Source organism: Phragmites australis, chromosome 12 (assembly GCF_958298935.1).
Source record: "Phragmites australis chromosome 12, lpPhrAust1.1, whole genome shotgun sequence".
Taxonomy (NCBI): domain Eukaryota; kingdom Viridiplantae; phylum Streptophyta; class Magnoliopsida; order Poales; family Poaceae; genus Phragmites; species Phragmites australis.
This window is the reverse complement of record NC_084932.1, coordinates 1597765-1610213: the sequence shown is the minus strand read 5'-3', so window position 1 is coordinate 1610213 and position 12449 is coordinate 1597765. Positions and strand designations below refer to the sequence as shown.

At 43.0% G+C, this 12449-nt stretch overlaps 1 protein-coding gene across 1 annotated transcript; it reads left to right on the top strand.

Annotated features, from left to right (window-relative positions):
* The first annotated feature begins 432 nt into the window (after positions 1 to 432).
* On the top strand, positions 433 to 11997 carry LOC133887253 (scarecrow-like protein 3). The gene is made up of 5 exons (XM_062327195.1): positions 433 to 825; positions 5245 to 5645; positions 5712 to 6265; positions 10982 to 11053; positions 11813 to 11997. The coding sequence occupies exons 1-5, from the start codon at positions 433 to 435 to the stop codon at positions 11995 to 11997; spliced, it is 1605 nt and encodes a 534-aa protein (XP_062183179.1).
* The last annotated feature ends 452 nt before the right edge of the window (positions 11998 to 12449 follow it).

Below are 12449 nucleotides of genomic sequence, written 5' to 3'. Positions count from 1 at the left end.
TTTGCGGCACCACCGCATAAAATTTATTTCCCATATTTTCCTCGACCTATAGCAGCAAGGCTAGGAGGATTGCTTAGGATCGGGGCATATCTAGTTCCAAGTAGTTGTCTTCCATGGTCTATGGAGACTATTCCAACGTTATTTTGTCCATTGTTGTACTTACCTAAGTGGATACGAAGGAACCAAAGAGAAGAATCCAAGAATATATGGCGCGAAAATATTATCTTGTCCTCGTAAACTCCTTCGCATGCTCATCCGATGCATGCATGGCGTCGGTGACATGCATGCAGGCCTCGGACGATAGTATAAAACAGCAAGGCCGACAACGGAAAGGGCCTGATCCAAGTTAGAGCACTCGACTCCAAAGCCTTCCTAGCTCGAATAGTCGTAGAGAGGAAGAAGAAGATGTTCGCTGCCGAGGTCTCGCAAACCATGCTGACCATTGGGAGGATCCACGGCCCTGTGCTGCAGGAGGAGGAGGAGGAGGAGGAGGCCCTGGCCGTGCAGCTGCGCCCGGCCCTGTGCGAGTGCGCGGCTCACGTCGTGGCGGGGCGCTTCGACGACGCCAACCGGTGCTTCGCGCGCGTCGTGGGCCTCGCCTCCGTCGCCGACGGCCCGCTGCAGCGGCTCGCCGTGGTCATGGCCGACGGCCTGGTGCGCCGCCTCACCGCGGGCATCAACAGGGCTCTGATTGACCCCTCCTCGTACTTCGACCAGAGGTCCATCAGGGCGGCCCGCTGTAACCTCTTTGAACTGGTCCCCTTCCTGAAGGTCGCTTACGTCACCATCAACCGGGCCATCCTCGACGGAATGGAGCACGAAAAGGTCTTTTTATGTCACTTCTTGTCAGCTGAATCTCAAGTAGTCCATTTAGTTATAAATAGTTTACATTTTAGATAAGATTCAATCAAATTTTATAAATTTTAAATATTAATACCTTTTAAAATACTTGATTTGGAAATATGAAAATCATATGTGCAGATTTGGCTCTAAAAATATTTTTGTAACTCATAAATTTGTTAGATTTTAATAATATATTGGAATAAATATAGAGGTTAACAATATATATTAGTCCAAAACGTAAGAATTTTGACCAAAGCGAGTAAAAAAAATATATAGCACTCCCCCATTTTCTGAATACTCAACAACTTTGATCATTTTATTTCTCCTTCACGCTTATTGAAGCTGTGTTACAATTTTGGCCCAAGCATACCGGTTTGAGCCCTAATTGAATTTAGATAGAAAGATAGGCCCACGGGAGCAAGAAAAAAAATGTGGAGACTAAAAAACAAGCAGAAAGGGTACGGAGAAAAAAAAAACAGGGTAATCCTGCACCGTCTAATCCCGTGCCATCAGCAACTTTAAAAGGCGGATTTAATAGTGGGAATTTTTTTTTTTTATGAAAGTTTACATAGTTAACGTATTATGTAAACAACGTTTTTTTTTTGGTTTGGCTACCAGATAAACACATAATTCTTAAAAAATTGTAATATTCCATAAATATTGTAGCATGCTTTAAAATTTCAATTTCAGAATCAAAATGTGTTAGAATAAACAAAAAGATTATTTTTAAAAAACAGTAACATTTATCCTTTATTTCCCCCTTTCCTTTGGATTTATTGTCTTGGCACACACTACCACATAAACAGTAATAGCAGACGCAACATCACAAATAGTTAATTAAAAGTCGTCACTGATAAATTACGTACATACGGTTGACAGTAAAAAATGTATGTGATATTCCTAGATGTCTAGAAGAACGAGAACATATAGTCGGTTTTACTAAAAGATCGCCTATGTGTTGACTCCTAGACACACACGGGTTTCCTAAAAAAATTACCCGTGTTGTTGAACGACACAAACGGTTCTGTATGAAAAATCATTTGTATCTAATAGCCGTCTATATACATATGGCATTTTAGTAAAATCATATGTGTTCTCGCTCTCTGAGACACAGACGGTTTTTTAAAATATATGTTTGTGTCTAGATGATCAACACAGACGAGTTTTATAAATATCTCTATGTAGTATTATAGCGAAATGGCTCTATTAGGCTATGATTATAATTTTAGTTATTAATGACAATATAGTCATTGGGACTAACATGTTTATCAAGAATATATGTTAGTAGGTCTTATGGATACAATACATCAAGAAGTCACCGCAGCCAGGATAAAATTTGATTGAATTGGAGAAGTCTCAGGAGAATTGACCCCACCAGAAGGTCCAGTGTAGAGTAGTTTGCACTCACCAGAGCATTGTGAATACATGCAAATAGCCTCATCGGATAGTCCGGTACTCTATGCGTTGAACTCACCGAAGTATTTCTGAAAAAAAAGGGAGAAGGTTGAGGACTTCACCGTATAGTCCGGTGATCTGCACTGGGTAACACCAGAGCATTTCTTGCAGAGAAGAATGCAAGTGCAAAAGACTGAAGATCAACCCACGGAAGGTCCGGTGCTTGGTTTATGCATACTGGAGTATAGCACCGGAGCATTTCTTACAGAGGCAACTGCAAATGTTGAAGAATAAAGAACAACTCACTGGAAGGTCTGATGATGAATTTGAAGGCACATCAGAATGCTCTGTGTCCACAGAGACTTTGAGTAGAGTTTCAACGACTAGTTTCTGAGTTCGTACTCACCGGATGATCCGGTGTTAGTACTACTATTCTTATCGGATCATCTGGTGCTAACAGATTTTCTAAGCCTTTGGGAAAACGACTAGTTGGCGGGTTTGAGGCTATAAATACTCCTCTACTCAGTCATTTGACGTGTGACATGTGCTATAGCCAAGAGGAAGCTCATACACATTTGAGAAGACATCTAAACCACCAAAATACTTAAAGTGATTATCCGAGATGATTAAGTACAAAATTAGAGAGTGTTTAGTGCTTATAGGCCTAGAGTGAGTTGTAGCTTGGTGCTGTAGCTTGAAAAAGGGATTAAAGAGTGATCCTAACTTGTACTAAGAGGTACGTCGGTACCTTTGAGTCTTGGTGACTCGCTGGCATCTTAGACCTTGGTAGCTCAAGCTTATTAACTCTCTGACTTGGTGTGGAGTGACGTTAAGACATGTGTACGGGGATACGGAGATCTTTGTTTTGATGGCTCAAGCTCTGAAGTGATCACGATGGTAAGTGATCGGAAGAGAGGCTAGTGGTAAGACCTTACCTTAGTGGCTTGGTGGCTTATCATGCTTGAGACCTTGTCTTGATAACTTAATAGCTCAAGAGTCGTGGCCGAAAAAGAGTTGGCGACCGGAAGCATATCCTTTGTGGAGCTCTAACGTGGACTAGGAGTAACATTTATGCCATCGATACCAAGAGATAAAAATTTATTGTGCCGAGTTTGTCTCTCTACCTTATTTACGTTTTCGCATTTAATTACTTACAATTTACTTTGCTAGAGTAGGTTGCAATGCTCTTGAGCGGTATAGTAGACACACTAGATAAATTTAGAGCATATTTAGATATAAATTAATATAGATTTATTTACTGTAGTTTTTAGAGCCAATTTATTTTAGATTTCTAAGTATCCTAATTCAATCTTCTCTTATGACGTCATCATTCCTTACAAGTAGATATTTAAAAATTCATAAAATATTCATAGGAAGTTGGATGAAAAAACTTTTTATATGAAAATTATAGTTTTTGACAAGATCTACAACTTTGTAGTTTATAACCTTTTCATTTGAAGTTATTTAGATGCTTAAATAATTGTATAAAAAATTTAGATAACAAGGATCAAAAGGATAAAATATAATATTAATATTAGCAATGATGTACATAAGAGATGTTAAAGAAGGGGAAAAATACAAAAAACCCTCCCAAAAGTCACTTAGATTTTGATTTTCCCCACAAAAGTTATTTTGTTGCAAAAAACCCTCCAAAAGTTTGGTTTTGTTGCAAAAACACCGCCAAAAATTCAAAAAAAAAAAAATTAAAAAATCACAAAAATTTCTAAAAAAAACTATATACAATTCTAAGACCTTTTGTGAAATTTATTTTCAAAAATAATATCATTTGCATCATATTTCATGGAGAGTAAGTTTGAAAAAAAGAAAAACGTGTAGCTCATTTATTAATTCGAGTTAAATGCATAGTTAATTATTTACTAATCTAAAAATCATGAAACAAAATTTTTTAGTCTTCTTACATGATTCTCTATCTTCTAAAAATACATGAAATCTTGAAATAGTTATTGTAACTGTTGCAGATAGATTAATTCATAACTAATCCATAACACCCCCAAAATTAGTGAAACTACTTTTATTAGTTTACTTAAACAATTATTTGTGTAGGAAAAATAATGGTAGACATGACAAAATTAAAATAACATGAGTTAATAAATGAGCTGCATATTTTTGTTTTTTTTTCCCAAACTTCCTCTCCATGAAATATGATGTAAAGGATATTATTTTTTAAAACAAATTTCACATAAGGTCTTAGAATTGTCTCTAGTTTTTTTTAGAATTTTTTGTGATTTTTTATTTTTTTGAATTTTTGGGGTTTTTTTTTCAACAAAGTCAAATTTTTTGGGGTTTTTTTTGCAACAAAACAACTTTGGGGAAAAAATCAAAATTCAAGTGACTTTTGGGGGTTGCATTTTTCCCTTAAAGAAGCTACACACCATGCATGAGATCACGTGTTTGACACCTACAAACTACACAAAAGCGTATTTCGCATGAGGCATAAGGTCAAAGGTCAGATGCCTACAAACCGCACGTGAGGTGGCTCGGGTACAAAAATATTTTTTATTTTTTCTACAATGAAAATATTTTTTCTAAAAAGAATATCACATCGGTTTTGATTGAAAATTATCTGCTATGTCATATTACAAATGTATGGTTGCACGTATGTGGCAAGCTTAATATCACATACACTTTTGTACTGATGGTTTCGTTCTTCATCTATAATATGTGTTAAAAATCATCTATGATAGCACGTTCTGTGGTAGTGACATATGATAAATTTGAACTTATAATTTGATACAGACATCGAGTAATTCAAAAGTTACGTTTGCATCCCCCAAATAAGGACCGCACAATTGACCCTTGAAATGGTGGTTTACTTGGGATATGTCCCCATGTATACGGCGGAATTCTACATTTGTGAATACTAACACTTGTTTTTTTTCTTTCCTTTAGATTTATCATTTGCTAAATTTTCTAATTTTCTGCTACAATGAATTTTGAATTGGAGTACATATATGCTAACTATTTCGGTTGGTTTTGTTGATGCAGTATGTGCACGTAATCGACTTGTCAGGTCCGGCGGCCCACCCCTGGCAGTGGCTCAAACTCATGCGCAGCCTCCACGGCCGTCCGGAGGGAGCCCCGCATCTCCGCATCACCCTCGTCCACGACGACGGGACTTTCTTGGCCAACATGGAGGCGTTGCTCCGCAAGAAAGCCGATGCCCAAGGCATGGCGTTCTCGTTCCATGGTTTCTTAGGCCGGCTCGAGACCTTGGACTTCAGCAATCTCCACGACGCCCTCGGGATAAGATCAGGATACGCGCGTGCCTTCAGCTGCGCGCTGCAGATGCACCGCCTCCTGCCGGTCAGTGACACGGTGAGCAATACCGGTACGGTGCAGCTCCAGCAGGTGGCGAACATGGCGCAGGTCCAGCAGCTGGCGGCCTCGTTCCCGGGCGCGAGCAGCTTCGTCCAGTACGTCATAGAGATGATCAAGATGAACCTCCAACCCAGCCCGACGACGCCGCTGTCCCCCTTCGCACAGACGCCGCCGTCCCCGCAGCGGATCATCCCGCGGCTGCTGACGAGCTTCCTGCCCGCGGTGCGCGCGCTGTCGCCGAAGATAGTGGCCGTCATGGAGCAGGACGCCGGCCACAATGGGCTGGACTTCATGGCGCGGTTCGAGGAGGCACTCCACTACTACGCCGCGCTGTTCGACGCCCTGGACGAGGCGGGCGCGGCGTACCAGATGCCCGAGGAGCGGCGGCAGGTGGAGCAGGTCCTGCTGGGGGAGGAGATCAAGGACATGCTGATGCGGGAAGGGGCGGAGAGGCACGAGCGGCACGAGCGGCTGCACCAGTGGGCGGTGCGCATGGAGAACGCCGGGTTCGGCGGCGTGCAGCTCAGCTACATCGCCAAGATGGAGGCGGACGAGGTGCTGAGGGAGTGCAGGCTGAGGGGATACGAGAACAGAGAGCAAGGGGGATGCCTCCTCCTGTGCCGGAGCGGGAGGTCGCTCTACTTTGTGTCCGCGTGGCGGCCATGGCCATCCCAAGGCTCGGCTTCTGGGAGCAGACAGCAGCAGATGGTGGTTCCAGGACAGATAGCATCAACCTGGACATGGCCACAGCAACAAGGTCGGGTTCAGAACTTCATGGGTTGGTCACGCGATTCAGTATCTACCGAGTAGTGGCGGTTTCAGAATAAAAATGATTGGTGTCCTGAGCTAGTTTATTAAGAGTCTAGATATTCCAATTGTTAGACGAAAATGTATTACATAGACTACTATATATAATGGATCACTCAAAAATAAAATCTGTGTCCTGTGCACCTGTAGTCACAACGTTCGATCCACCCTTGCTACTAAGGGCTGCTGATCTGCAAGAAAAGCAGAGTGGTTCAACTGATACCTCATGAACACCTATACAAAAATCGTCTCTAACAATTTCTTTGCGCATGTACAACTCCAAAGCTAGCTAGCATAATTCGATCAGTGAGAAGATACTATTAGAGGTACGAAATCTAGACAACAGAAACAAGACTGAAGAATGTGGTTCCATCACTACATGAAGCTCTTGCTGTGTACTCCTATAAAGTGCAGTCAAAGAAATGTCTCACTCGTTTTATCTAAAAAAAATATCTATCTTTCACGACTTGCAAGCGACAGATTACGCACCCGTTCAAAATGTCCTCGTACTCTTCTCCCGTGGCCCTTCTTGTCAGCAAACAAGAGAAGTTCAAAATGCTCCAAGAATGCTACCAATCACCTTTCTTTTTTCCAAATCCTGGCAAATCTGAAGTCCAGCTTCTTGTCCTCTCTGTCCAGGTCTTTTTTGGACTACCACATAACGGGCGAACTTTGCAGAAATGTTAGCTTTGTTTGGACATATGTGGGTGATTTTGGGAGAACAAATAGCTTGCTGTTTCCTGGCAAGGGCAACCTATTTTTTATTAACAACTAGTAAAGCGGTTCTTGCAAATAGATGGGCTACACTCGGCACAATATTTCGTTAATGTATTTATTGGAAATATTAGTATATTTAGATCTTGACTATAAGGTTAGAGTGCCCCTCATTTATGATACCCGTAAAATCCTGAAAAGAGCAAAAAATATTATGCTTAAAACATACTTATGCATAACAAAAGATGAAGCACTACAATCATGTCTGCAAAAGAAGGTTCTGGAGGTTGCACGACACCGAGATCAGTGACGGTACAAGCCACTCGCGGCGTGATCGAGTGGGCACATGGGGCTGTCCCTACCGCTGCCTCCCAGTCATCCTCAATCCCCCACCACCCTGCTCCCTGAAGACCGCAAGGTTGGGGAGACTATTAGAACCCCGTTCACTGAAGATCGTTTGTCAGCACTATGTTCATATCGCAGATCTCAAGGACTTGGTATGAAGTGCTGTGAAAGGTGGTCGCCCATCACCGGTGTGCCCCTATCGTCCAGTTGCACATCATCGAAGAGATGCTGGAGTTTCTCAAGGGTCAGGAGTGTCTGATGCATGTGCCGGATGGTGAACAATCGTAGAATAGGGAGGAAACTCTGATGGACATCTCTGAAGTGTTGTCAGCGGGAAGGAAGGGCCACAGTCAATGCGTCTTAGGGGTATGATCAGGAAGAAGGAGGTCCTCATGCTAATCGATTCCAGGAGTACGCATAGTTTTGTGAGCAGTTAGTTTGTTGGAGTCCTGACTAGGGTTTGTCGTCTTCAAACTCCATTTTCAATCAGAATTGCGGACGGGGGAGTGCTCAGTTGCAGTCAGAAAATCTAAAGGTTTTTTCCCTTGAGTTGTCACGATGTTCTTCTCGGGATGGATTGGTTGGAAGACCATAGTCCCATGACGGTGCATTGGAAACACAAGATCATCTCCTTTGAGCATTAAGGGCGGTGGGTGACCTTGCATGGGAATCAAACAGAGGGACCAAACTTCAGAGCGATTTTGGTGCAGAAAAAGGATGGAGAGTGGAGATTTTGTGTGGATTACAGGCGTTTGAACAAGATCACCGTGAAGAATAGATTTCCACTGTCAATCATCGATGAGCTCCTAGATGAGCTTGCAGGTGCTCGAATTTTCTCCAGTCTAGACATGAGGTCAGGATACTATCAATTTAGAATGGCCCTAGTCTATGAGCACAAAACGGATTCATAACTCACCACAGGCACTACGAATTCAAGATCATGGTGTATGGCCTCACTGGTGCTCTGGCAACTTTTCAGAGCAGCATGTACCGGATACTAACTCTTCATTGACGAAATCTTGGTTTACAATGGCACAACGGAGGAGCACACCCACCTGCTATGCCAAGTGTTTCAGATCTTAGCTTGATCTGAGTTGAAGCTCAAAAGGTCTAAATAGCCTGAGACTGGCTCACATACCTAGGCCATGTTATAAGCGCAAAAGGGGTGGAAACCAATGACAAGAACATTCAGGCAGTGTTGAAGTGGTCCACTCCCAAGACAGTGAAGGAAGTAAGAGGGTTTTTTAGGTTTAGTAGAGTATTATTGGAAGTTCACTGAATTGTTAAAGAAGAATGTCCCATTTGTTTGGTCAGACTCCCAGGAGGAAGATTTTCTGAACCTCAAGCAGGCACTGGTCACTGCCCCTATATTGGCCTTGCCGAATTTGTCGAAGCAATTCACCATGTAGACCGACACATCCGATAAGGGGATTGGAGCAGTGTTGATGTGAGAGGGACACTCGTTAGCATTCTTGAGCAAGGCCTTGGGACCCAGGAACCATAAGCTATCCACCAATGAGAAAGAAAGTCTAGCAATTTTGATGACCGTGGACCATTGGAGGTAGTTCCTACGAGAGGAATTTGTGATCCAAACTGACCGAGGAGCCTTGTACACTTTGATGATTAGAGACTAGCAACCCCATTGCAGCAAATAAAAGTCATGATGAAGCTTCTGGGGTTGAAATTTGATCCATTTGGTCTACAAAGGGGGTCCGACAATAGAGCAGTTGACTCTCTATCCCGATACCCCGACGATGGGGAATCAGCAGCAGTTCACGCAATGTCGAGGGTGGTGCTGGCCTGGTTGAGGAGATTACCAAAGGGTACCAAACTGACAAGGACACTAGAGACCTACTCTCCAAACTAAGCATTGCAGGGTCTTTAGTGAAGAATTTTACTTGGCAGGATGGCCTGCTGAGGTATAAGAGGAGGATTTTGGTGGGCAACAACCCAAAGTTACATATGACCATCATGTTAGCCCTACACAATAGCGCTATTGGTGGTTATTTGGGCTTTGAGGTCACCTATGGCTGCATCAAAATGTTGTTTGCTTGGCCCAACATGAAGCAAGGTGTGAAAAGGTTTGTGGCAGCATGCTCTGTTTTCTTGCAATCCAAATCGAAACATGTTAGGTACCTAGGTCTGCTACAGCCTCTCCCAGTGCCAAGTTAGGCATGGCATGTGGTGTCTTTCGATTTCATCAAGGGCTTGCCTAGTTCATAAAGCTTCAATTGTGTTCTGGTGGTGGTGGATAAATTCACCAAGTACGTCCATTTCTTGGCCCTCAAACATCTTTTTACTGCCTTGCAAGTTGCCCAGACCTATCTCAACCATGTATATAAGCTTCATGGATTGTCAACTATGCTGATCTCAGACCGTGACAGAATTTTCACAAGTGCACTGTGGAGAGAGTTCTTCAGATTGGCAACCACAAAACTTTGTATGAGCTCTGCCTACCACCCACAATAAGATGGCCAGACAAAAAGGGTTAATCAGTGTTTTGAAGGGCATTTATGTTGTTTTGTGCATACTTTCTCCAAAAAAGTGGTCTGAATGGCTGGCATTGGCGGAGTTCTAGTACAATACATCATGCCATTCCCCTTTGGGATGCTCCCCATTTGAAGCCCTCTATGACATTCCTCGAGACACTTTGGCTTAGAAGAATCAGATGTCTGTGTGAACTCGGACTTGGCTCAATGGTTGAAGGAAAGACGACTGAAAACAAATTTGCTCCATCAACACCTAGAACAAGCACGACATCATATGAATCACTGGGTGGATAAGCGGTGTTCAAAGGGCACCTTTGTCGTGGGCGATTGGGTGTACCTCAAGATCCAGCCATATGTACAGGCTTCAATTACTAACCGAGCTAATTACACATTGTTGTTCCTCTATTTTGGTCCTTTTTAGGTGGAGGCTCGTGTTGGTGAGGTGGCCTACAAGCTCAGGTTGCCACGCCTGCTTCACTGCTACCTGGGCTGGGCACGGTGAGGACCAAAGTGATGGACAATGGATTGAATGGGCCGACAGAGTTCAAATGAGAAGCCCGTGTGCATAGGTCCAACTCATTGTACCCTACGGCTACCTGTGTTGTGTAATCCAGAGGCAGGTGTGAGAAACACCTATCACTTGGGGGTATGCAAGTTGTAAACATCTTTTGAACCTTCAATTGGTGGCAACTGCTAAATTTTGAAAAGAGTGAGAAACACCTATCACTACCGGTTGGTAATATCAACCGACACTGATGTTAATTTTTAGTACCGGTTTCATACCTATTACTGATAATCAATGATTATCAGTATCAAGTAATTAATAGTGGTTCAAGATCTGTTACTGATGACGATTTTGAACTGTCACTGATAAAAATTTCTGCAGTAGTGTGAAGAAAGCTCTGCAACTCTTCCCCAATCCCCCTGCTACCTCCCTCCAATCTTTTTCTTCCTTCCGGGCGTCGATGCATGATGGAGGCGAGGAAGCTGCTGCAGAGCTGCGGGTGGGGCGTGAACGAGGTGACTCACGACGCCCTCGGCGAGGGGTTCTTCTTCTGCTGGGACCGGAAGCCGCTCTACTCCATCTCCGCCTGGAGACCGGCGTCGTGCCAGCTCAGCTCGTAAACCATCGTTGCATCGCAGCTGCATGCATGCATGCACGACTGCACGTATGTACAGTACATCATCTCTCGTGCCGTATGTACGTCCGTTCTGAATTCTGATTAAGGTGTGTGTTTGTTGAATTAATTTTTTTTTTTTTGGAGTGTTTGGGTTGGAGAGAAAATCATCCTGTTGATTTCGAGATTCTTGTTGCAGAAATAAACCATCCATGATCATAGTGATACAGCATCCAAAAGCTCATGGCCATTGGTGATTGCTGCACATTGTCAGAAGACGCACGCGACACTTCACAAGTGCGTTCGATCGTAAGAAAGATGGTGGAAAAAAGGCCGTGTGCTTCCCTCTCTTGTCTGTGTCACTCCAAAAAGTGAACGCGATATCGAGTCAACGCGTAGCTAGCTAGCTAGGGTGCAGCCGTGCAATTGATCTACAAAAAGTGACGTGATCTCTCTGTTTTTCCCTCGGTGCCTTTCAGTGAAGTTGCGAGTGTGGTCATCGAAACTCTTGCTTAAAGTTGCGGTAATTTCGTTGCATTACTGCAAATCTGCAGCAGATAACACGGTGCTGCAGATTTGCAGTTTCCCAACTCCTATATATCACCTGTCATTAGCACGGCATGTGGGCCGTTTAAACTTACCTGCACTCATTGCAGATGAAGCAGTTTGACTCCATGGAGTTTGAGTTTTTAGGTCTATGTTTTGACGATTAAGAGTGCCAAATTCAGTCTGCCTTACTGAAATTTGGCATTTTTTTATCAGATTTGGCCGCCGTTCTGTCAGTTCGATGCCACGAGTCTGGTAAGGTAGACCCTTTATCTGTCACTTCGATTTTCAGAGCTGAAATTGATCAAAAAAGAAGTAGCAAATTTGATGGCCAAGATTCTGTTTTGTGCGCTTCATTTAGGCACATACCAACAGGGAACATGCTTTTTGATTCTGTTTAGGCAATTGTTGTAACTTCTCCACTAGCCCAAACCACAAGTTTGGTTTTGCACATGCTTCCTTTCCCATTCTTTTTAACGAAACCAAATATACTGTTTGGTTTACTATAACACAATATACTGTTTGGTAAATGGACATTGGACCCAAGCTCATTCCTAACCCACTTGTGTTTGTTCCGAGCAACATAATTGAAATAAGCTGTATCTTGTCAAAATTATGAGTTGCAAGCCATATTTCACTAGTCCTTTGATCATAAGTGGTGGCTCTATATGGTGATGGATAAAACACTCTTCCTGGACATGATTGCAATGAGGATAGTTGCGCTTGGCTCATCATTAGCGTCTTGGCTCGCCCCTTGATGTGTCTTTGAGATTTTCGCTTGGGGCAGGTGGCGGCAATCTGAATGGTGCTCCAAAATGAGAAGAACGTTTGCGGTACCACTGTATATAATTTT